This window comes from Barbus barbus (assembly GCF_936440315.1).
Source record: "Barbus barbus genome assembly, chromosome: 15".
In the NCBI taxonomy this organism is placed as follows: Eukaryota; Metazoa; Chordata; class Actinopteri; order Cypriniformes; family Cyprinidae; genus Barbus; species Barbus barbus.
The window spans coordinates 18,064,478-18,089,252 of NC_136743.1; the positions used below are offsets into that span (position 1 = coordinate 18,064,478).

A 24,775-nucleotide genomic window follows, 5' to 3' on the forward strand; every position below is an offset into this window, starting at 1 on the left:
AGGGCTCTCTGGAGCATGAGGAGGGTAAAATCCTTAGGGCCCAGCTAGAATTTAACCAAATAAAGACTGACATTGAGCGCAAGCTGACTGAGAAAGATGAAGAAATGGAGCAATTTAAGAGAAACCTACAGAGGACCATAGACACCTTGCAAAGTGCTTTGGAGTCTGAAACTCGTAGCAGGAATGAAGCTCTCAGGATAAAGAAGAAGATGGAAGGAGATCTAAATGAAATGGAGATCCAGTTGAGCCAGGCTAACAGACAGGCAGCCGAGGCTCAAAAACAACTCAAGTCTGTTCAAGCCCATCTAAAGGTAAAACAAATGTGTTACTATTTCATAATTCACTTTGTGTGTCTATGTATATACAGTGCCCTCCAAAAGTATTGGAACAGTAAGGCCAATTCCTTTATTTTAGCTGTAGACTGTAAAAAATTGGGTTTGACATCAAAATATGAATATGAGATGAGAGATTAACATTTCAGCTTTTATTTACAGGTATTTTCATCTGGATCTGATACACAACTTAGAAGATAGCACCTTTTGATTGAACCCACCCATTTTTCATGTTACCAAAAGTATTGGAACATGTGACTGACAGGTGTGTTATGTTGCCCCGGTGTGTCCTATTAATTGATTATTCAAACAATAAATAGCACTGAATGTCTGCGCTCAGTTTCAGATCCGTGCAGACTGCATTTATAGTTAGTTAAACGTGTAACCAATATGAAAACCAGAGAGGTGTCTATGGGTGAAAAATAAGCAATTGTGAAGCTGAGAGAAGATGAAAAATCAAGCAAACCATTGCACAAACACTGGCAATAGCAAGTACAACCATATGGAATCTCCTGAGGAAGAAAGAAACCACTGATGTTCTAAGTAACACACCTCAAACGGGTAGATCAAGGAAAACATCTGCAGTTGATGACAGAAACATTGTGGCAGCTGTAAAGAAAGACCCTAAAACAACTGTTAGTGACATCAGCAACAACCTCCAGAGGGCAGGAGTGAAGGTATCACGATCTACTGTTCGCAGAAGACTTCATGAACAAAAGTACAGAGGCTCCACCAGAAGATGCAAACCACTCATTAGCAAGAAGAATAGGAGACGAGCCTCAAAAATTCTGGGACAAGGTTTTATGGACTGATTTTATGGACCAAAGTGATGGAAAGGCTAAAGTTTGGAGAAAGAAAGGATCTGCTCATGATCCCAAACATACAAGCTCATCTGAAACACAGTGTACACAGGTGTACATTATAGTACACATTACACAATTAATGTAATGGCTTGGGCTTTCATCGCTGCTTCTGGGACAGGCTCATTAATCTTCATTAATGATGTAACACATGATGGCAGCAGCAAAATTAACTCAGAAGTCTACAGAAATATTTTGTCTGATCATTTACAGAAAGATGCAACCAAACGGATTGGGAGATCCTTCATCATGCAGCAAGATAATGACCCAAAACATAGTGCCAAAACAACAAAGGAGTTCATCAGGGGCAAGAAGTGGAAGGTTTTAGACTGGTCAATCTCCACACTTAAACCCTGTAGAGTATGCATTTTACATGATAAAGAAGAGACTGAAGGGAGTAACCCCCCAAAACTGAAAGAGGCTGCGGTGAAATCCTGGAAAAGCATCACAGAAGAAGAATGCAAAAGTTTGGTGATGTCAGTGAGTCACAGGCTTGATGCAGTTATTGAAAGCAAAGGATTTGCAACTAAATATTAAGTCTTTTTCACTTTAATCTATGTTAATTCTATCTGTTCCAATACTTTTGGTAACATGAAAAATGGGTGGGTTCAAACAAAAGGTGCTATCTTCTAAGTTGTGTATCAGATCCAGATGAAAATACCTGTAAATAAAAGCTGAAATGTTAATTTCTCATCCCATATCCATCTTTCGATGTCAAATCCAAATGTTTACAGTCTACAGCAAAAATAAAGGAATTGGCCTTACTGTTCCAATACTTTTGGAGGACACTGTATATAACCCTGACTTCCCGTAATGAAAAATTGTGTAGGACTCCCAGCTTCAGCTGGATGACTCTCTTCGGGCCAATGATGATCTGAAGGAGAACAGTGCCATTGTAGAGAGACGTAATACCTTGCTTCAGGCTGAACTGGAAGAGCTTAGGGCTGTTCTGGAACAAACAGAGCGTGGACGCAAACTTTCTGAGCAAGAGCTGCTGGATGTCACCGAGAGAGTACAGCTTTTGCATTCTCAGGTACATCATGAAGAGTCTTTATGGATATTTGTTGTAAGGTTACATTATAAAAGGTCCCTGTAACACAAACTTGCAACATTTCATATATAGAACACTAGTCTCATAAACCAGAAGAAGAAGCTGGAGACTGACATATCCCAGCTTCAGAGTGAGGTGGAAGAGGCAGTGCAAGAATGCAGGAATGCAGAGGAAAAGGCTAAGAAAGCCATAACTGATGCTGCCATGATGGCTGAGGAGCTGAAGAAGGAGCAGGACACAAGTGCTCACCTGGAGCGTATGAAGAAGAACATGGAGCAGACCATTAAGGACCTGCAGCACCGCCTGGATGAAGCAGAACAAATTGCCATGAAAGGAGGAAAGAAACAAGTTCAGAAACTGGAGGCTAGGGTGAGTTCACAGTCCACTTCTTGCACATTTAAGACAACATAAATTAAACAATGTCTAATGCACTTCTACTGTATCACTCCAAGGTCAGAGAGCTGGAATGTGAAGTTGAAGCTGAACAGAAGAAAAGCAGTGAATCTATTAAGGGAATCCGTAAATATGAACGCCGCATCAAGGAACTTACGTATCAGGTGGGATTAGATGATTTAGACTACATGACCAAGTGTTTAAGTCTAATAAAGATCAGAATAAATAATGTACACTGAATTAATCTTTAGTTCTATGAACCTAGACTGAAGAGGATCGTAAAAACATAGCCCGTCTTCAGGATTTGGTTGACAAGCTACAACTAAAAGTCAAAGCTTACAAAAGAGCTGCAGAGGAAGCTGTAAGTGATGTTGAAATTCAGAGATATACTAGAGAGTCGGTGTGGATTGTATTGTCTAAAGTATATGGGTAACGTATGTGTTATGTTTGCCTCCTGTAATAGGAAGAACAGGCAAATATTCACCTTGGCAAATTCCGTAAACTGCAGCATGAACTAGATGAAGCAGAAGAAAGGGCTGATATTGCTGAATCTCAAGTGAACAAATTACGTGCCAAAAGTCGTGATGTGGGCCCAAAGGTACAGTGGACACAATTAATTAATCATTAATTAAAATGTTAAAAAGCTTGATTTCAGTTTGCATGGGACATATCCCACTCTTTTAATTGCCAATATGTCAGACAGACACCATGATTTGCTACTTGCTAGTCAGTGGTAGACATTTATTACAGGGAGGGGCAATCTCATTCTAGAGAGCATCTGACTGGGCACAAGTCTTTTAACTACAAGTTAAGTCATATTTGGTTTATTAAAAGAGAATTAAGTATTTCATAATACCTTTCCTTTTCTCTCACAGAAAGGGTTTGATGAAGAATGAAGTCCTGAAAATCCTCTGAAATCACCTTTCCTTGCTTGCCGTTCTCTACACTATTGTGTTCCCTCACATTTATGAAATAAAGTCACTCTGCATTGAATCTGTTGTCTTGTGTGTATGGAGATTACTGTGCTACTTTTATTTGGTCCAAGTTACCACATCATATACAGTCGTGGTCAGAATTATTGGTACCCTTGGTAAATATGATCAATAAAGGCTGTGAAAATAAATCTGCATTGTTTATCCATTTGATCTTTCATTTTAAAAATGTACAAAAGTCTAACCTTTCATCAGAGAATAAGAATTTAAAATGGGATGAAATTATTAAATGTTTTTCTCTAAAATATGTTGGCCACAATTAACAGTGCTCATTTATTCACTTCTTTTTGCATCGTCTTTGTGCCACGATAACAGCTCTGAGTCTTCACCTCCAAAGAGATCAGAGACCATTAATTCATCCAGAATCACTCCAGACCATTCAGATTCCCAGCTCCATGTTGGTGCTTCTTCTCTTCAGTTCACCCCATTCATTTTTTATATGGTTCAAGTCAGGGGACTGGAATGGCCATGGCAGAATGTTTGTTTTGTGCTCAGTGACCCATTTTTGTTTTGAATTTGATGCTTGCTTTTGGATCATTGTCCTGTTGTAAGATCCAACCTTGGCCGTTATAAGATTTCTAGCATGAACAGTCACTTTTTAACTTTTTATCTGTTAGTATTTAATTGAATCCATGATGCCATGCATCTGAACAAGATGTCCAACACCTCCGGCAGAAATATAGGCCCACAACATTAAAGACACAGAAATACATTTCACTGTACATATGGGGTACTTTTTTACTCCTGTGTGCACCAAACCCATCTTGAGTGTTTGCTGCTAATAAGTTAATTTTTTAGGTTTATCTGACCATAGAATCCAGTCCTGTTTGACGTTCCAGTAGTGTCTGGAAAATTAATATGTTGGATTTTGTTTTCGGTTGAGAGCATTTTTTCCTTAAATTGTTTCTTGAAACCCTCCCAAACAACTTGTGATGATGTAGGTGCTGTTTGAATTTTTTTTTTAGGCTTTCCAACCCCAAGACTCAACTATTTTCTGCAATTCTCCACATTATAGACACAAGTCCTCTTCCAGGCAGATTTGTAATATTTTCTGTTGACTGGAAATTCTTAATTATGACCTGATGGTGTAAACTGGGATTTTCAATGCTTTAGCTATTATCTAACAGCCACTTTCTAATTTATGAATCTTTTACTGCACATCAGAACTATATTCTTTAGTTTTTCTCGTTGTGATGAATGATTACGGGAATTTGTTAGATCATATTTATACTGCTGAGAAATAGTAAAGTCATGGCTGGATAATTTCATGTTCCTAGGCACACTGGTGTGCTAAATAAATAAATATGAAAGAAAATATACTTTATAGAGTTATTATACTCATAAGAATTTCTAAGGATAACAATAATTGTGGCCGTTGTGTATTAGAGAAAATTATTTATTTCACAATGTTACCCCCCCCCCCCCCTCCCCTTCCCTTCCCTTCCCTTCCCTTCCCTTTATTTATTTTTTTATTTTTTATTGAAAGATCAAATGGTCAATAAACAATGCAGATTTATTTTCACAGCCTTTTTTGATCGTATTTACCAAAGGTACCAACAATTCTGACCTGGACTGTAATGGTAGAATCCAAGCTAAGTGCTCTTTTGGAAATTGAATTTAATGTAAATTAAGTAACATCTACATATATTTACTGTATTATTAATTTGATCACACATTATACAAAAAATTCATACATCCCCATTGAGAGATATGATTATATAGAATTCTAAATCGAGAAGCAATGTAACTGCAATGCAACTTTTTTATGTTGTAATTTTCATGTTTTCATGTTGTATTTTTTAAGTTAAACAATGAGCATCATGAACTCAATGTACTGAGTAGAACTCCACTGCACATGCTACATCACAGCAGGGTTTGACGGTTTTAAGTGTCGGATAGAGAATTGCGCTATATGTATAAAATGGAAAGAGATATAACAAAGCCTTTGGTTCTAAAAATAGATTGGACAGAAAGAGGAAAGCAACTCTGAAGCACTTATGCATATACCACAGACAGCTGCACTGATACTTCAGTGTGCCAGACCATCTTTCTACTTTATTTTGATCATACCTGTCATAGCTGTAATATTCCCACTTGCACTCACAAATGTTCTGGAATGTGTCAAAAATAGTCTCTTTCAATTTTATTTTGAACATTAAATAGCGAAGTTGCGTTTGTATTCATAATTCTTGATAACATGGTCAATAATGTCACATTAAATGATAAAACTGGCAACAAAGTTTGGGGATATCTGTGTAATCCCATGACAAGTGTAATTGAGCAGCCAGCTATGATAATTACACATTCACGGATAGTGGTGATTTCATTTAATGACCAGTGAGAACAAAATTAATTTTAAAGCACATACCTGTGAGTCAGAATGACGTTCCTAATGTTAAGTGCTGCTCTGACTTTGGACAACTAGAGAGGTCATTTTTATCTTTACTGAGTCTTCAGCAATGGCTTGGCATTTCTCACTTCCTTTTGCACTTTGACACCAGTCATCGTTTAAAAGATGTGGCTGGGTGTCAGAATAGAACAGTCTTATCACTTGTCATAAGCACTTGACTCCTTGTTTATCTGTTGACCCTTTCTAGGTGGTAACTGTCGAGGGTACTCACCTTCAGTAAAGTCTGCCAGTTGTATATATCCAATCATATTCAGTTGTATTAAAAATCCTATATGGACAAACAGTTATAGAAAAAATTAACTATTATCCATACTAGTTACATACAGTAACTTGACAATATTATTATAATTATGTACTTTTGTACTTGCATTTAAACACCATTTCAGTGTTTCTGTCTGCATTCATTTGTACTATATGAACAGAATGACCATCCATGAGGCCTATGGATTAATTCCCCTTTCATCACTCACAGTTGCAACAAATTCCAAGGACATCGGCATGGAAATACCAACGTATGTACCCTCAAACAAAGAATTAACATGAGTACAGAACTCTATACCATTACAAGAATTTTAGCATACCATAAAATATTGATGGGTCTCTGTGTAGACCTGTCACTTGGTTTTATTTATGACGAAAGACACCTAAAATGGCCAGGTGACGGACTATAGTTGATCCCAGGCAGAGACATAAAGTAAGGTCCAGAGGCTCACAGTATGATGTGGTTTCACTCCTCAATCAGTGAGATTCACTCTGCAGGAATTTCACAGGGTTATCTTTGTCCTCAAAGAAACAATGGGCTATCAACAGCACAGGTTGTTGTGGGAGACACTTGCTGGTGGTGGATGATAATGAAGGATGGCACGGCAATAACCTCAGTCTACACTGTTCCCTACCCAGGGGCCTCCAGTTTTCTTTTTTATTGTACTACCATTATCTTTTTATACTGAATTTGATGTATGACACCTGTGAAAGACCACTGTGTGTGCTGTTCGACACTTGTCGCCTGGATAATCTCACAGACTTAGATGCTTAATATAGATGCAGACTCAGAGGGCATCTGATATTGTTGTTTGCATCTCTGCAAAGACTGACAAAAAACACAATGCCACATATTAACCACCCCTAAGCTCTCTGGGTAATTGAGAGCCCACATGGCATGCAGTTCAAATGTATCACTTTACTGAAATCTGATACCTTCTCCTGAGTATTCTAAACAATGTTGGATAAATATAGAATTCCATCTAAAGTTTGTTAAGACATCCAGCATTTGAATCCCTTTGTTGCCTGTTAAAACCTTGTGAGGCACTAAAGTTATGCAGTGATGGCTTGCCACAAGAACACACAAATGGAATTTTCTATAAATATCTTGCTCCTTTGTCCCAAGTTTTGGAGTAATATTCACCTCAAATGCCTATTCTTCAATGTACAACTTCGTCTGGCTTTAATCATTCACATTTAATTTAAGTGCGAGCCACTTAACTCTTTTAGCGGACCTAAATTAGTGCTCTGCTATCAACGAGAACCTAATATGGAGCACTAACAAATCTAACAAAGATAAGACTTAACTCACCTAGCAGGTTCTTGTTTCTCCCTAATACCCATAACTACCCTCGTTGCACCCTAACAGTGCTCAGACGCAATGGCATTCCTGCCTTGTGGGATGCCTTCCCCAAATTTGGGAGGATGACTTCCTCTATAAAGAGAACTCATGCTTGGTCTACAGACAAGTCAGAAGTTTTATCTGAGGGTAAGATTTGAACCATAACTGCATGATATTATATTTAATAGAAAATTATACAAATGTGTTCCAAAATTTCATTCATGACAAATCTGTTTTACTTATTGTATTGCTTTCCTCTGATTACATCTTTTAAGTAATGGGTTGTTTAGTGGTGTAACAAAGTTTAAAACATTAAGGAGTAACAATGAAACAATTTTTACATTGACAGGTTCTTCTTTAGCCGCCACACCTTGTGCATATCAGGTAAGAGTCATGCATATTTTCTATGTTTAAGAACCTTTTCTAGATTTATATTTAAAATCAGTTTTTTATATGATCATATGGCAGCAAGGTGTAAGGCAATGTTCAACTATCATAAATACAACTGCTTGATCATAGCAAAATTGTAAAAACATGAACTTAACCTACTTTATCATCTCCAGACAAGGCAATCATGGCGGACGCTCAGATGGCAGAGTTTGGAGCAGCGGCTTCTTACCTGCGGAAGTCGGATCGAGAGCGTTTGGAAGCACAAACTCGTCCATTTGATATGAAAAAGGAGTGTTTTGTGCCTGATCCAGATGAAGAGTATGTAAAAGCTTCAATCATCAGTCGTGAAGGTGACAAAGTCACTGTAGTGACTGAGAAAAGAAAGGTAGGCTCAAATAATTTAATAAACATTATCTGAAGAAGCATTTTGAGAGTAAGCTATTTTTAAGGGCGGAGATATTTCACATTTTATATATATTGGTACATTTTCAGTGGTACAAGTGGTCACTTAAAACATGAGCAATAATTTGTAATAATTTTGAAATTTCTAATAACTTGACAATAAAACAAATAAGGGTCTAAATTAAAATGTTAGCTTCAAGATTATTTGATTTTAGAGCAATGTTACAATACAATCTGCACACAATTGTAAATCTGATGACACTCTTGCATGAAAGAATTATTCAAATTTTTTTTAACAGACTGTCACTGTAAAGGAAGCTGACATTGATCCCCAGAACCCACCAAAGTTTGATAAAATCGAAGACATGGCAATGTTCACATTCCTTCATGAGCCAGCAGTGCTGTTCAACCTCAAAGAGCGCTATGCAGCATGGATGATCTACGTAAGAGCAGACCAGTTCAGTGTCACTTGTGAATACATCCTAATTAGCTTCAATTACTGAACTTTAGTTGTCCCTTTCCAACAGACCTACTCTGGGCTGTTCTGTGTCACGGTCAACCCTTACAAGTGGCTACCAGTGTACAATCGGGAGGTGGTTATAGCCTATAGAGGGAAAAAGAGGAGTGAAGCTCCTCCCCACATCTTTTCCATCTCTGATAATGCCTACCAGTACATGCTGACAGGTATGGACAGAGCCACAAATCTGCTCTGCAGATCTGAGAGTACTTGTATTCTAGCTGAAAGCATTATTAAATTAGGCAAGGGAGGTGTAGACTTTTGTGAAGGTTTTTGAATTCTGCACTAAATCTCTGGATGAGCATTATCCTCATAAAGATCGACAATTTAGAAGTCATAGCTCAAGAATTAGTAACACTATAGTCTTCTCCATTTCAGACAGGGAAAACCAGTCAATTCTGATCACGTAAGTACAAACTGCTTCCTTAGTTAAATATTTCTTGTCATGTTAAAGATTTAAACTATTTATTCGTATGTTCTATGTTACTGTAGTGGAGAATCTGGTGCAGGAAAGACTGTAAACACAAAGAGAGTCATTCAATATTTTGCAAGCATTGCGGCTGGAGGCTCAGCAAAGAAAGATGGGTCAGAAAAAAAGGTAAGTGTCATTTTCATATCTGTCAACTGTTTCTACATTAATTGAAAATAAACTGATTGAAAAGACATTTCATTACAGGGAACCCTGGAGGATCAAATCATCCAGGCTAATCCTGCTTTGGAAGCTTTTGGTAATGCAAAGACCATCAGAAATGACAACTCCTCAAGATTTGTAAGCTTCAGCATTGAACATTTATGTAAAACTTTTAGTAAACATGTAAATACAGTAGGGCAAATAAGTACTTGATACACTGCTGATTTTTCAAGTTTTCCCACTTACAAAGAATGGAGAGATCTGTAATTTTCATCGTAGGTACACCTCAACTGTGAGAGACGGAATATAAAAAAAAATTCCAGAAAATCACATTGTATGACTTTTAAATAATTAACTTCCATTTTATTGCATGAAATAAGTATTTGATCACCTACCAACCAGCAAGAATTCTGGCTCTCACAGACCTGTTAGATTGTCTTTAAGAAGCCCTCCTATGCTCTATTCATTACCTGTATTAATTGCACCTGTTTGAACTCGTTACCTGTATAAAAGACACCTGTTCACACACTCAATCAATCAGACTCCAACCTCTCCACTATGGGCAAGACCAAAGAGCTGTCTAAGGACATGAGGGACAAAATTGTAGAGCTGCACAAGGCTGGGATTGGCTACAGCACAATAGGCAAACAACTTGGTGAGAAGGCAACAACTGTTGACTCAATTATTAGAAAATGTAAGAAATTCAAGATGACTGTCAATCTCCCTCGTACTGGGGCTCCATGCAAGATCTCGCATCGTGGAGTATCAATGATCCTGAGAAAGGTGAGGGATCAGCCTAGAACTACACAGGAGGACCTGGTCAATGACCTGAAAAGAGCTGGGACCACAGTCTCAACGGTTACCATTAGTAACACACTACACCGTCATAGATTAAAATCCTGCAGCGCGCGCAAGGTCCAGCACATGACCAGGCCTGTCTGAAGTTTGCCAAAGACCATCTGGATGATCCAGAGGAGGCATGGGAGAAGGTCATGTGGTCAGATGAGACCAAAATATAACTTTTTGGTATAAACTCCACTCGCTGTGTTTGGAAGAAGGATGAGTACAATCCCAAGAACACCATCCCAACCGTGAAGCATGGGGGTGGAAACATCATGCTTTGGGGGTGCAAAGGGGACAGGACGACTGCACCGTATTGAGGGGAGGATGGATGAGGCGATGTATCGCAAGATTTTGGGCAACAACCTCCTTCCCTCAGTAAGAGCATTGAAGATGGGTCGTGGCTGGGTCTTCCAGCATGACAATGACCCCAAACACACAGCAAGGGCAACTAAGGAGTGGCTCTGTAAGAAGCATTTAAAGGTCCTGGAGTGGTCTAGCCAGTCTCCAGACCTGAACCCAATAGAAAATCTATGGAGGAAGCTGAAACTCCGTGTTGCCCAGCGACAGCCCCAAAACCTGAAAGATCTGGAGAAGACCTGTATGGAGGAGTGGGCCAAAATCCCTGATGCAGTATGTGCAAACCTGGTCAAGAACTACAGGAAACATCTGACCTCTGTAATTGTAAACAAAGGTTTCTGTACCAATTATTAAGTTCTATTTTTCTATTGCATCAAATATTTATTTCATGCAATAAAATGGAAATTAATTATTTAAAAATCATGTGAGGTGATTTTCTGGATTTATTTTTTAATATTCTGTCTCTCACAGTTGAGGTGTACCTACGATGAAAATTACAGATTTCTCCATTTTTTTTGTAAGTGGGAAAACTTGAAGAATCGTTTCTTTGCCCCACTGTAGTTGTCCAATTTACATTTCAGCTAATGTACAGCATGCATGTCACAACGCTATCACAGATATAGTGTGAGAATACCCTCTGCTGGATAAACCAGCAGATGGAAGACTGCACCCTGAGCCATATATAGTATATTATAGCATGTATTTATATAATTATGATATAAAACATTCAAAGCTGCAAAAAAAATTTAAAATAGCCTCATTATCAGATCTTACTGCAGTTAAAGTTATTTGAATCGAGTACTGAGTGTCTAAACAAATTTTAGGTATACTTGGGTAGACATACTGATTTTCAGTAGCTTATAAAATTATTAATTCATTGTGTTTAATTTCATATTACAATTTTCAATTATTTTAGGGAAAATTTATCCGAATTCATTTTGGTGCCAGTGGCAAGCTGGCCTCTGCTGACATTGAGACATGTAAGAATTCATTCCATTTTTTTGGTTTTACAAAAAACATTGAAGGTCAGAAACTAACATTTATTTTTTTCAATATTATATATCAGATCTTCTGGAGAAGTCAAGGGTGACGTTCCAGCTTAAAGCTGAAAGGGACTATCACATTTTCTACCAAATCCTTTCTCAGAGGAAACCTGAGCTGCTGGGTATGACGCAGCATATATCCTGTAATTAAAGGCCTTTTACAGTTTTATGACTACAAACTGACGGTTCTTTTTCTCTCTTAAAATAGAGATGCTGCTCATCACCATTAACCCCTATGACTACGCTTACATCTCTCAAGGAGAAACCACTGTAGCCTCAATTAATGATGGCGAAGAACTACTCGCCACTGATGTAAGAATGAATTGATTTACATCCTTTTTTTCTGTTATTGTGAAGCTCTCATATGACACCTCCAATTCTGTAAACTTTAGGAAGCGTTTGATGTGCTAGGCTTTACTCAGGAGGAGAAAAATGGCATCTATAAACTGATTGGAGCAATTATGCATTATGGCAATATGAAGTTCAAACAAAAGCAGAGGGAGGAGCAAGCAGAACCTGATGGGACTGAAGGTATGTAGAGTATAATTAGAAAGTAGCAAACTAAATTCAAACATATCTTATTAAAATCTTAAGAATTTTACAGATGCAGACAAAGTTGCATATCTGATGGGCCTCAACTCTGCTGACCTAATCAAAGGTTTATGCCATCCAAGAGTGAAAGTAGGAAATGAGTGGGTCACCAAAGGGCAAAATGTCCAGCAGGTGAGTTGGAGTGTCAGTAATGAAAGGATGCCCATTTATCCATGTAATAGAAAACAATACAAATGCTTCTCTGTGTTCAGGTGTACTACACTATTGGTGCACTGTCCAAGGCAGTGTATGAAAAAATGTTCCTTTGGATGGTTGTAAGAATCAATCAGTCTCTGGACACTAAACAACCTCGTCAATACTTCATTGGAGTACTGGATATTGCTGGTTTTGAGATTTTTGATGTAAGTCTTTGTGGATAAATCCTCATGTTGTCAAGTTTAAAATGCATATTAGCATAACTTATACTTTCAATTCCTTTCAATAAATGTAATAACTGCAGTTGAACACCTTTGAGCAACTCTGCATCAACTTTACCAATGAGAAACTGCAACAGTTTTTCAACCACCACATGTTTGTGCTGGAACAAGAGGAGTACAAGAAAGAAGGGATTGAATGGGAGTTCATTGACTTTGGCATGGACTTACAGGCCTGCATTGATCTCATTGAGAAAGTAAGTAGTGCTAACGATAAAGTCGTCATCCATAAATGGTGCTCTAACTGTTTAACAAGGCTATCTGCCATGTCAGTAACTCAGTCTTATCAACTTCTTTATTCAGCCTATGGGCATCATGTCCATCCTTGAAGAGGAGTGCATGTTTCCCAAAGCTAGTGATGCAACCTTTAAAGCAAAGCTTTATGACAACCACCTTGGGAAATCAAACAACTTTCAGAAACCAAGAGCAATCAAAGGGAAGCCAGAGTCTCATTTTTCTCTGATTCACTATGCTGGTACAGTTGACTATAATATCAACAACTGGCTTGTGAAGAACAAAGACCCACTGAATGAGACTGTTGTTGGACTCTTTCAAAAGTCTACACTCAAGCTCCTGTCAATGCTCTTTGCTAATTATGCTGGGGCAGAGCCTGGTATGATGTATGAATTATTTATGCACAATAGAATCTCATATGCACTTGTGAGTGTTTTAAATATTACTGCTTTACAATAATTTATCTACCTTGTTTTGACCAACTCAAGATAATGGTAAAGGAGGTAAAGGTGGAAGTAAGAAGAAGGGCTCCTCCTTCCAAACTGTGTCTGCACTTCACAGGGTAATTGAATTTCAGGCTCAAATGCTCATACACAATGAAAAAAAATTATGTATGCTAATGTGATGAAGCTGTTTCCAGTGGATCTATGTCAGTATTTTTTAATAGGTAATTGAAAGTACTCCTTAACATCATTGAATAGCTTAAATTGTGTGTACATTTTTTTCCCCCACAGGAAAACTTGAATAAGTTAATGACAAACCTAAGATCAACTCACCCTCATTTTGTGCGCTGCATCATACCTAATGAGACAAAGACTCCTGGTGCAATGGAGAACCCTTTGGTCATGCACCAGCTACGCTGTAACGGTGTACTGGAGGGCATCAGGATTTGCAGGAAGGGCTTCCCCAATAGAATCCTCTATGGAGATTTCAAACAGAGGTTATTATTATTCTGTGACATTTAAACTCTAAATTCACAACAACTCTTTCCATTATTAGAGATGTTCTATACTTACAGGTACCGAATCCTAAACCCTGCAGCCATACCTGAAGGTCAATTCATAGATAGCAGGAAAGGAGCTGAGAAACTCCTGAGTTCACTGGATATTGATCACAATCAATATAAATTTGGACACACAAAGGTGAAAACTCACATTAATCTGAAGAGTGATTTTATATCTATTATTTGATATGAGAGCAAAGATGACAGTGGCCATGTAATACTGTGAGTAAAATGCATGTTTCTATAATGAATTCTGCTTAGGTGTTCTTCAAGGCTGGTTTACTGGGTCAGTTGGAAGAAATGAGAGATGAAAGACTATCTCTAATTATCACTGGTATTCAAGCTAGATCCAGAGGACTCCTTGCAAGGGTTGAGTTCCAGAAGATAGTTGAAAGAAGGCAAGAATTCTATATATTACGCACTGCTGTAACAATTTGTTACTTTTTGTGATATTTTCTGACATAAAAATGGAATTTCCTCACAGGGATGCCCTACTGGTTATCCAGTGGAATGTCCGTGCCTTCATGGGAGTGAAGAATTGGCCCTGGATGAAGCTATTCTTCAAGATCAAACCTCTACTAAAGTCTGCAGAAGCAGAAAAAGAGATGGCAAATATGAAAGATGAATTTACCAAGCTCAAAGAGGCTTACGCTAAATCTGAAGCCCGAAGGAAAGAACTAGAGGAAAAAATGGTCTCTCTTCTCCAAGAGAAGAATGACCTACAACTTCAAGTCCAAGCGGTCAGTTAATATTTTGTGCCTTTGAAATGTAGAAGTACATGTGTTTCTGCATGATAGAAATGACTGAATGGTTTTAAAATCATTTAAAAAACAGGAGCAAGACAATCTCTGTGACGCAGAAGAGCGATGTGACCAGCTTATCAAAAACAAGATCCAGCTTGAGGCAAAAGCCAAAGAGCTCACAGAGCGACTTGAGGATGAGGAGGAAATGAACGCAGAGTTGACAGCTAAGAAGAGAAAGCTGGAGGATGAGTGCTCTGAACTGAAGAAAGATATTGATGATCTGGAGCTAACTCTGGCTAAAGTGGAGAAAGAGAAGCATGCTACTGAGAACAAGGTCTGGGATGTTTTTCTACACAACACACACACACACACACACACACACAGTTATATTGTACAAACACTCAGAACTTAATACTCTTTTGTAGGTGAAGAACCTGACAGAGGAAATGGCAGCTTTGGACGACATCATTGCAAAGCTAACCAAGGAGAAGAAGGCCTTGCAGGAAGCTCATCAGCAGGCACTGGATGACCTGCAAAGTGAGGAGGACAAAGTCAACACCCTCACCAAGGCAAAAGCAAAGCTAGAGCAGCAAGTAGATGATGTGAGTTTTACAATTTATAACTAAGTTTAATATTCTTGATACAAGCAAAAATGACCATACAACCAACTGGCATGTTGAATTATTTATACTAGTTGGAAGGATCTCTTGAGCAAGAAAAAAAGATCAGGATGGATCTAGAAAGAGCCAAGAGGAAACTAGAAGGAGACTTGAAGTTAACCCAGGAAAGCTTAATGGACCTGGAGAATGACAAACAGCAGTTAGAGGAGCGTCTAAAAAAGTAAATAAAATTCTTCCATTATTTTACAGTCCAATCTGTATGTTCTAAGGACTAAGGCTAAGGACTCTAAACATCTATTTTTCAATTATAGGAAAGATTTTGAGATCAGTCAGCTCAATGGGAAAATCGAGGATGAACAAACTATATGTATTCAGCTACAGAAAAAACTGAAAGAACTTCAGGTAACACACACACAAAAGAGCATATTGACATGGGAAAAATTAAATGAGACATGAGAGATAACTCTTGACATATTTATGATAATAGGCACGTATTGAGGAGCTGGAGGAAGAGCTTGAGGCAGAAAGAGCTGCCAGAGCCAAGGTGGAGAAACAAAGAGCAGATTTAGCCAGAGAGCTGGAGGAGATCAGTGAGAGACTGGAGGAGGCTGGAGGAGCAACAGCTGCTCAGATTGAGATGAACAAGAAACGGGAAACTGAGTTTCAGAAACTTCGTAGAGACCTTGAAGAGGCTACTCTACAACACGAGGCCACTGCCGCCACACTGAGGAAGAAACAAGCTGACAGTGTGGCAGATTTGGGAGAGCAAATAGACAATCTTCAAAGAGTCAAGCAAAAACTGGAAAAGGAAAAAAGTGAACTCAGACTTGAGCTGGATGATGTGGTCTCAAACATGGAACATGTTGTTAAGACGAAGGTATTATTAATACAAGTAGTCATAAATTAGAATTTATATTTGTTTTATTGCTGGGAAGTAATTTTCTAGCCAAATTATGTACTTTGCTCAGGCAAATCTTGAGAAGACCTGCAGGTCTTTGGAAGATCAAATGAATGAATACAGAACAAAATATGAGGAGGGCCAGCGTTCTATCAATGACTTCACAATGCAAAAATCTAAACTACAATCTGAAAATGGTAAGGATGACAAATACATTTTTCAATCATTATGAGCAGCCGAACTCCAACAATAATAAAATACATAATGACATACCCAGGTGAATTTTCAAGACAGCTGGAGGAGAAGGACTCTCTTGTCTCCCAGCTAACTAGAAGCAAGATGTCTTATACACAGCAACTTGAAGATCTTAAAAGGCAACTGGAGGAGGAAACTAAGGTGTGAACTGAGTATGAACATTGTCTGAAAAATATTTAGACAATGAATTGCATTCATTTTTTTTTTTTTTGATCTGATAAATAACAAATTTGTCCTCCTCCAGGCAAAGAATGCCCTAGCCCATGCTGTACAGTCAGCCCGTCATGACACAGATCTGCTCAGAGAGCAGTATGAGGAGGAGCAGGAGGCCAAAGCAGAGCTGCAGCGAGGCATGTCCAAAGCTAATTCTGAGGTTGCTCAGTGGAGAACAAAGTATGAAACTGATGCCATCCAGAGAACGGAAGAACTGGAGGAAGCCAAGTAAGATATGTTTCTATTTAGAATTTCATATACATTAGCACTTTTCTTTAAGGGTTAACTTCTCTATTGACAGATAAGCTTTTTGTTTGTGTTATGTTTCTATTAAAATGTAAGATGAACAAAAAGTTTTTCTGTTAGTTGGCCAAGCTTCCCCAAACATAAGGTAAAAATATAATAAAATGTCTATCTGTTTCTATTAGGGTGTCCAAATGAAATTATCTTCCTCAATATTGTTCTGTTTTCTAAAACAGGAAGAAACTGGCTCAACGGTTGCAAGAGGCTGAAGAAGCTGTTGAAGCAGTAAATGCGAAATGTTCATCCCTTGAAAAGACTAAGCACAGACTCCAAAATGAGATTGAAGATCTTATGGTGGACCTGGAGAGGTCTAACTCAGCTGCAGCCGCCTTGGACAAGAAACAAAGAAACTTTGATAAAGTAACCAAACATGGTTCTTAATTTAAATTAAAAATTATTTTTTGATTACCTGTGATACTAAAATTTATTTACATGAAAAAAAATGCTTTTAGGTCCTGGCTGAGTGGAAGCAGAAGTACGAAGAGTCACAGGTTGAGCTAGAGAGCTCTCAGAAGGAAGCCAGATGTCTGAGTACTGAACTTTTCAAGCTGAAGAATTCCTATGAAGAATCTTTAGATCACCTGGAGACCATGAAGAGAGAAAATAAAAATCTCCAAGGTAAATTTGGAAAGAATCTTTAATTAAATTATTATAATAAATAAAAGTAAATATTGAAAAGACTTTATGGTTTGTTTAAAGTGCGGTGGTGGAAGATGTAGAATTTATAGATAGCACTGTAGAGACATAATCCATAATCCTTCACCTACATTTCACTGCTGGTTATACTCTGTATAATTGTGTATGTGACAAATAAAAATCTTGAATCTTGAATGGCTAAAGAAAAAAAGGAAATATGTTGAAATGCAATATTCTTTTCATCTAGAGGAGATTTCTGATCTTACTGAGCAACTTGGTGAGGGAGGAAAGAGCATTCATGAACTGGAGAAAATGAGAAAACAGCTGGAGCAAGAAAAAAGTGAGATTCAGTCTGCTTTGGAAGAGGCAGAAGTAAGTTTTCAGATGCAGCTTTATTGCCTTTTCGAGAAAAAAAAACGTATATAAAACAACATAGATGTTGGAATTTCAGGCAGTTATGTGTAAAATTAATTTTAATTTTTTATTTATTTTATAAATTATTTTAAATACTATTGATAAGAATTGTTAAGTGTCTTGCAAACCAAGTAACAGATCACAATCTTCTTTAAAAGGCCTCACTGGAGCACGAGGAGGGTAAAATTCTGCGAGCTCAGCTAGAATTCAACCAAACAAAGGCTGATATTGAGCGCAAACTAGCTGAAAAGGATGAAGAGATGGAGCAGAGCAAACGCAATTTGCAGAGAACCATTGATACTCTGCAAAGTTCTTTGGAGTCAGAAACACGAAGCAGGAATGAGGCCCTCAGAATAAAAAAGAAGATGGAAGGGGATCTAAACGAGATGGAGATCCAGCTTAGTCAGGCAAACCGACAAGCAGCAGAGGCTCAAAAACAACTCAAGAGTGTCCAAGCACATCTGAAAGTAAGACACACTCTGAATCAATACTGTGAAACAAAGCATAGAATGAGAGCTTTTGGAGGGTTAGAGAGTTGAAATGTTTGAAATGTTTGTCTTAATTAGTTTGCACTCATATTTTAGGATGCTCAGCTACAGCTGGATGACTCTCTGAGAACAAATGACGATCTCAAGGAGAACATTGCAATTGTAGAGAGACGCAACAACCTTCTGCAGGCTGAACTAGAGGAGCTGAGAGCAGCTCTTGAGCAAACTGAGAGAGGCCGCAAGCTTGCAGAGCAAGAGCTGCTGGATACCAGTGAAAGAGTGCAGCTACTGCACTCCCAGGTATGCGACTGGTTGGTTATTCTTCATTCTGAACAGATCCATTTATTCAGCTTCTAATTCAATGCAAATGTCTCCTTTGTCCAGAATACAAGCCTCTTGAATCAGAAGAAGAAGCATGAGATTGACATATCCCGGCTTCAGAGTGAGGTGGAAGAGGCAGTGCAAGAATGCAGGAATGCTGAAGAAAAAGCCAAGAAAGCCATAACTGATGCTGCCATGATGGTTGAGGAGCTGAAGAAGGCGCAGGACACAAGTGCTCACCTGGAGCGTATGAAGAAGAACATGGAGCAGACCATTAAGGACCTGCAGCACCGACTGGATGAAGCAGAACAAATTGCTATGAAGGGAGGCAAAAAACAAGTCCAGAAACTAGAAGCTCGGGTGAGTGACCTACCGTAAATCCCAACAATGTTTTCTGACTATTGCAAGTGGCACTCTGTAAGCAGGTTCACACTGTGCCAACAGGTGAGGGAGCTGGAGAATGAAGTAGAATCAGAGCAGAAGAAGAGCAGCGAGGCAGTAAAAGGAATTCGCAAATATGAGAGACGTATTAAAGAACTGACCTACCAGGTAAAAAAACAAAAAACAAAATAAATACAAATACAAAATAATTTCACTACTGAATACACCTTTAGAAAATGTGATGACAACGACATTCTCATTCAACAAATTCTCAAGTCTCTTTGCAATAATTTGTTTTAAAAGACTGAGGAGGACTGCAAGATTCTGGCTCGTCTGCAAGATCTTGTTGATAAGCTTCAGCTAAAGGTCAAGGCTTACAAGAGGGCTGCAGAGGAAGCTGTAAGTATTAGCCTAAATATCACACTTTTTTTGATAAATCATACTAATAAATTCAGGCTCTAATCTCAGAACTGATAATCCTGCTTCATAGGAGGAACAAGCCAACACCCATATTAGCAAATTACGGAAAATCCAGCATGAACTTGATGAAGCAGAAGAAAGAGCTGACATTGCAGAGTCACAAGTCAACAAACTGCGTGCCAAAAGTCGCGATGTCGGTTCTAAGGCCAGTGATTGAGCAGACTGATATTTCTTTGCATCTATCCTGATTCAAGCCAATCAAGTCAAATCAAGTTGTAATTCCCCCATATTTCAAGTGCTCATTTAAATTTTATTTTTGCCACATTGATATACAATTAATTTTTAGAGAACATGTGCAATTAAAATATTTTACCACAACTGATAATCTCTCCCTTTCCTCTTTTTTTTTATACAGAAGGGACATGATGAAGAGTAAAGCTCAAATGGACCTTCTGCGTGCCTCCTATTTGTTGTATTAGTTATCCACTTAGCTTTTTTCAGCCATACAGTAGAATAAAGATTAATTGCATTCAATCTATGCTGTGATTGAGTTATTATGCGTTGAAAATGATTAACATTACTTTGTGGGAAAAATTATTTGGGAGACATAAAAAATAACATTTAGGTCATACCAGTTCATCTATCACTATCACTGCTCTGAAACACAAGGACATCCATGGAAGTGCTGTTTCTCAAATGAATTATTCTTTTCATATTCGTAATAACCTAGTCACGGTAAAACTATTTATGTGTTAACATGGATTTCAGTAGATCATAATAGCTGGAAGACATGGAAATCCATATTAGAAATCCACTCAACAGGATTAACAGTACAAAATATGTACTGTCATTTGCTCTTTCCATCCTCTCTCCAAAAATATTATGTTTAAAATATATCCTTACTTTGCTGTGACCTAAAATCTTGAAGTTTGTCGACAAGGCTGTCTTCACATGTAGCCTGTCTTCACGCCCAGTCACTGCAATTATAGCAGAGACAGCGGAGCTCAGCAGCTTCTCAAGTGACTGTGTAAAGCCTATTGCAATTGTATCTCTTTCTGTTACATCCGAAGTAGCCTACTGAGGCTAGATCAAGATTTACGGAAAAGTTCGTCCTCGCTTTCATTCAATTTATGAATTAATACATTTCATAAAGGGATACACTGAAGAAGACAGTGTATCCCTTTATCTTTATCTGTGACAAAATCAGCAATTTTTAGAGTATTTTGTGGCGAGCTAACATTGACCACGTTAGAACCGAGCTGACACACCGAATACTCTTACCAGTGAATTTCTACCAGTAAACTAGGGTGACCATTCGTCCTCTTTTTCACGGACCTCCAAAAATGCGTCCGGCCAAAATCCCGCTCCTGAATTTCTGACCATTTCTGCCTGCTCCAGCAACATGTCGTGTCCACTCCTAAGTCTTAAACATTCTAATTCTGATGACAACCATTAATTTTTTAATTGAGTGAGCGCGAATTTCCGCATAAACCAAAGTAATGCTGAGCTGTGCAGCCTACAATCCTAAAGTGCACCGAAACCCAGTCATACAGTGTCAATTACAAGTTTTAACTTAAGGGACTACAGTAATACAGTACTGCTACAACTTTTCCATCTTTTATTGTGCAGTACAACATCATTATTGTTAAACTACTGCATAGAGTAGCCTAAAACGATTTATTTCTAAAATAGTGTCTGTTTCAGCAATGATGAATACTGTATGCCTCCTTGCAGATGACATGCAGTGCTGTGGAAAAACAAACCAAAAAACATTTGGCCCGTTTTGCTTGTTTCTTTTTTTATTTATTCATGATTAAATATCCACATGACTAGTTAACAATTAATCACAATGACCTCTTTCATACCAAAAAATACATCTTAAATCAGGGGGGAGACATTAAATCCAATTTAGGACTGATGTCTGTAGTCCATTGTTGTCAGCATGCTCTTTTGGTGTGTTCTATGGGTAGTACACACATTGTGAGTCCTAACAGACACACTAGGGGGCTCTTTTGCTGCCTAATTCCAGTACTCTAGCTACTTTTAAACATGCCAATTAGTATACCAGTTACAGTTAGTCTCATACAGATGTGCAGCATGGATATCCAAACAACATTCAAGGTCTATGTGTCAGGTGCAGTTTGTGGGAGGAATCATTGTTCCTGTGGTTACTGATTACCTCTAAACTCTCGACCCACTTTCTGCATCCTGTGTCAGGCTACTCAAGTCATTACCAGAATGCTGTGCCTTTTTTATACTGAAGGACATCCTCAGAGTCCTTTGAGTTTTTCCATCCTTAGGCAAAATCAATCACACTCCTCCTCCTATTGAGTACAATGTATTTAGTATGTGACCTGTGATGACAAAGAGAACACATAATATATATTATTTTCTTTCTGAATACAATACATTTTAAAAACATTCTTGTTTGCCAGCCCTTTTTAAAAAAAAAAGGCAGACTCAAAGAATAAAATACTGTCTGGAGAAATATTCATAGATGCAAAATCTTCACTTTGCTTCTCTATACAACCCAATCAAGAAGTGTTTTCCCCCTGCGGGGTATAAAGTGTGAAACGTGTATTTACAAAACTGCATTGAGCGGAGTGGTGCGGGGATGTAAGAAGTGTACTAACACTGTGAGTGTTGGAAATGATAGAAATGACAAAATAGAGCTGTCTGAAGGCATGAAATGTTAAGATCACTGTATCAAGAGTACAACACTGAAGTTTACTGGCATAGCCCCTGAACAGTACACACTAATCACAAAAGGAACTACAGACAGGACAGTTTGGCCAAGCGCAGCTGCTCTACACTAAACACACTTTCTCACACTCGTACAAATTGTATTTACAGACAGCTCTGTGAGATACAGGTACATGTTTTGCATTTTTGAGAAACCGGGACTTTTTGAGGGGATAAAATGTAGGAAAATGTGCTCAATCAATCTTATCGCTCTCGTTGTAGTATAAAACATCCATCATAAAGTGCATTTCAGTTGCTCATCAGCTAATTATTTAATAGGATATTTGCATAATTTATTACTTCCTGGTCTCTGTTGTTCAGCTTTATGTGGGATTTTCTCCGATGTTACAACATTACCACCATCAGTGATCTACCATGATGCTACAGTAAAATACCAGGGGATTTTTTTTTTTTATTATTTCACAACATGTAGTGAATCAAACCCTGTATACAAACATAACCTTTTAACCAACGACAGCAAATTGTTTATTTTTCTGCAGGCCTTTTGCAGCTAAATATATCAAGAATAATATTACTACCAATAAAGTGCCCACAAATTCACTGTTAAACAGTGTCACTAGTCAAGAGTTTAAAAAAGCAGCCCTACAATAGTAGGTTTGGAGAGTTACTTTGTGAATCATCACTTGGTAAGAAAACCAAATAGCATTTACTACTATGTTTGATTAAATAGTAATTTCTAGACAACAATTTATCAATTGCCACTGAATAAATAATAGGGAAAGGGACTGTATTGCAATGCTTCATTAGGATGCATTTACTGTTAATGTAATGGGCCCTCGCACATGCCAGTTCATATGTTCAGTGCAAATGTTATTTACTTCTTGGATTTAGAGGTAAAATACTCAATTGAAAGTTGGGATGATCTGGACCTTTGAGCAAATAATCATGACCTGCACACGGAGTGTAAACACATTTCCATTTGAACTTTCTGACATCTTTCTTTATCCATCTATATTTCTTCCCATCGTGTCTGTTTAGTTTGCGTGCCATTTCCTTTTTTCTCTTCCTGTATCATGCTGTAGTTTATGTGTGTCGTGTTTTTGTGTCGTCCTATTACTTCACAAAATGCTTTGAGAGAAATGGAAAGTGGAAAATGTAATCAGATGGTTAGACATCATAACGATACAGCTCATCGTTACAGGAATTTACGCAAACACGATACAGCAAACTCACTGAAGATGTAAATATGCTATTGTTTGAACAACCTATGCGTTTCAAATGATTAAGTGCTCATTTAAATACTGAGGGAGAACAGGGTTTATAATTCATGTTAGGTGGACAGGGTCAGTGGAGCAAAGGGAGCAGATGGATGAATGGTGGCTGATTCGTCCCTTTTGACTGGGATTAAGACAGCCCCATATACTAACAATACAGGGAGCATAACTGCCATAATATGATGTAATAAGCTACATCTCAAGTGAGTTCTGGGGTTCCCTTTGGAGAACATCTACTGCCAGATACAGACAGAAAAGAGGGTGCTACCTCTAAATTTAGGTCTGTGTAAAGGATAAAACAGGCTCAAAGGAAGTTTAGAAGAAAACTCTGGTGTTGATGGGCAAAATGCTGTGGTTTTAACAAAGATGGCAATAAGAGCTACGCGGCTGGAGCATCCATAACTCCATCTCCAACCATCTGGAGACTTCAACCCAAATCTAGCCTCAAAACAAACCCTGCATTTGAAAAGAAGCGCTGTAAATTAAGCCAGAGCCTGGGTCTTGACCAAAACATCTCACAGGTGCTCTCCCAACCAAGAAAAAAACTAAGAAAACTGTAAACAAGAGAAGAAGCTAATGAGAACATAGGTTTTAAAGGGACAGGCTGTGCTGAAATCAGAGTCCTTCTCCTGCTAGTGTACTGGTTTGCACCCATCTCATAGCCGAGTGAATGGGACAAGCTGGGTTGAGTGTGAGGACATGGCGGACCCCAGAGAAACACTGAAAGAGGTGCTGCGATGTGGGTGGGGGTGGCTGCCACTCAGGGAGGACCAGGAGATGATTTTAGCGCCGTGGTCCGCGCGAGCTCGTGCATTCTCGCGGAAGTTTAGCTTGTAGGACTCAATCTGGTGGCAAAGAAATGGAAAAGCTGTTAGGAAACAACATAAATAGCTAGATATTGCACATTGCCATTCAAAATATTAATGACATTTCAAAAAAAGAGTGAACCTATCTGTTTCCAATATAAATCAGGTTTGTTCAGTATTTAGTTCTTGAATTTGAACTGGGGTAGCAAACAGG

The 24,775-nt window shown here is 38.3% G+C and overlaps 2 protein-coding genes across 9 annotated transcripts in view; one reads left to right on the forward strand and one right to left on the reverse strand.

Moving 5' to 3' along the window:
* The window catches only part of LOC306881354 (myosin-7-like), a 39,571-nt gene extending 19,256 nt beyond the window's left edge, over positions 1 to 20,315 (forward strand). For 4 of the 6 annotated variants that reach the window (XM_079435412.1, XM_079435411.1, XM_079435410.1 and 1 more), the window contains exons 33-39: positions 3 to 311; positions 2,022 to 2,225; positions 2,316 to 2,612; positions 2,696 to 2,800; positions 2,902 to 2,997; positions 3,100 to 3,234; positions 3,512 to 5,165. In XM_079435412.1, coding sequence (XP_079291538.1) covers positions 3 to 311; positions 2,022 to 2,225; positions 2,316 to 2,612; positions 2,696 to 2,800; positions 2,902 to 2,997; positions 3,100 to 3,234; positions 3,512 to 3,532 — 1,167 coding nt within the window. In that variant the 3' untranslated portion in view covers positions 3,533 to 5,165. Of the gene's footprint in view, positions 1 to 2; positions 312 to 2,021; positions 2,226 to 2,315; positions 2,613 to 2,695; positions 2,801 to 2,887; positions 2,998 to 3,099; positions 3,235 to 3,511; positions 7,789 to 7,990; positions 8,026 to 8,204; positions 8,417 to 8,732; positions 8,877 to 8,960; positions 9,118 to 9,328; positions 9,357 to 9,442; positions 9,549 to 9,626; positions 9,720 to 11,697; positions 11,762 to 11,847; positions 11,947 to 12,032; positions 12,137 to 12,216; positions 12,356 to 12,428; positions 12,548 to 12,627; positions 12,778 to 12,875; positions 13,047 to 13,152; positions 13,463 to 13,571; positions 13,646 to 13,817; positions 14,024 to 14,101; positions 14,226 to 14,347; positions 14,485 to 14,570; positions 14,827 to 14,920; positions 15,164 to 15,254; positions 15,432 to 15,523; positions 15,670 to 15,760; positions 15,852 to 15,936; positions 16,327 to 16,417; positions 16,545 to 16,624; positions 16,744 to 16,846; positions 17,044 to 17,294; positions 17,479 to 17,570; positions 17,737 to 18,001; positions 18,127 to 18,326; positions 18,636 to 18,752; positions 18,957 to 19,040; positions 19,338 to 19,421; positions 19,527 to 19,661; positions 19,758 to 19,848; positions 19,984 to 20,193 lie in introns of those variants that run through there. The other 2 variants (XM_079435413.1, XR_013785146.1) reach the window with 2 other exon arrangements.
* Positions 20,316 to 21,586: 1,271 nt separating this feature from the next.
* Positions 21,587 to 24,775, reverse strand: part of map4l (microtubule associated protein 4 like) — a 44,027-nt gene continuing 40,838 nt past the window's right edge. For all 3 annotated transcript variants that reach the window (XM_079434460.1, XM_079434459.1, XM_079434458.1), the window contains one exon: positions 21,587 to 24,600. In XM_079434460.1, coding sequence (XP_079290586.1) covers positions 24,596 to 24,600 — 5 coding nt within the window. In that variant the 3' untranslated portion in view covers positions 21,587 to 24,595. The remainder of the gene's footprint in view (positions 24,601 to 24,775) is intronic.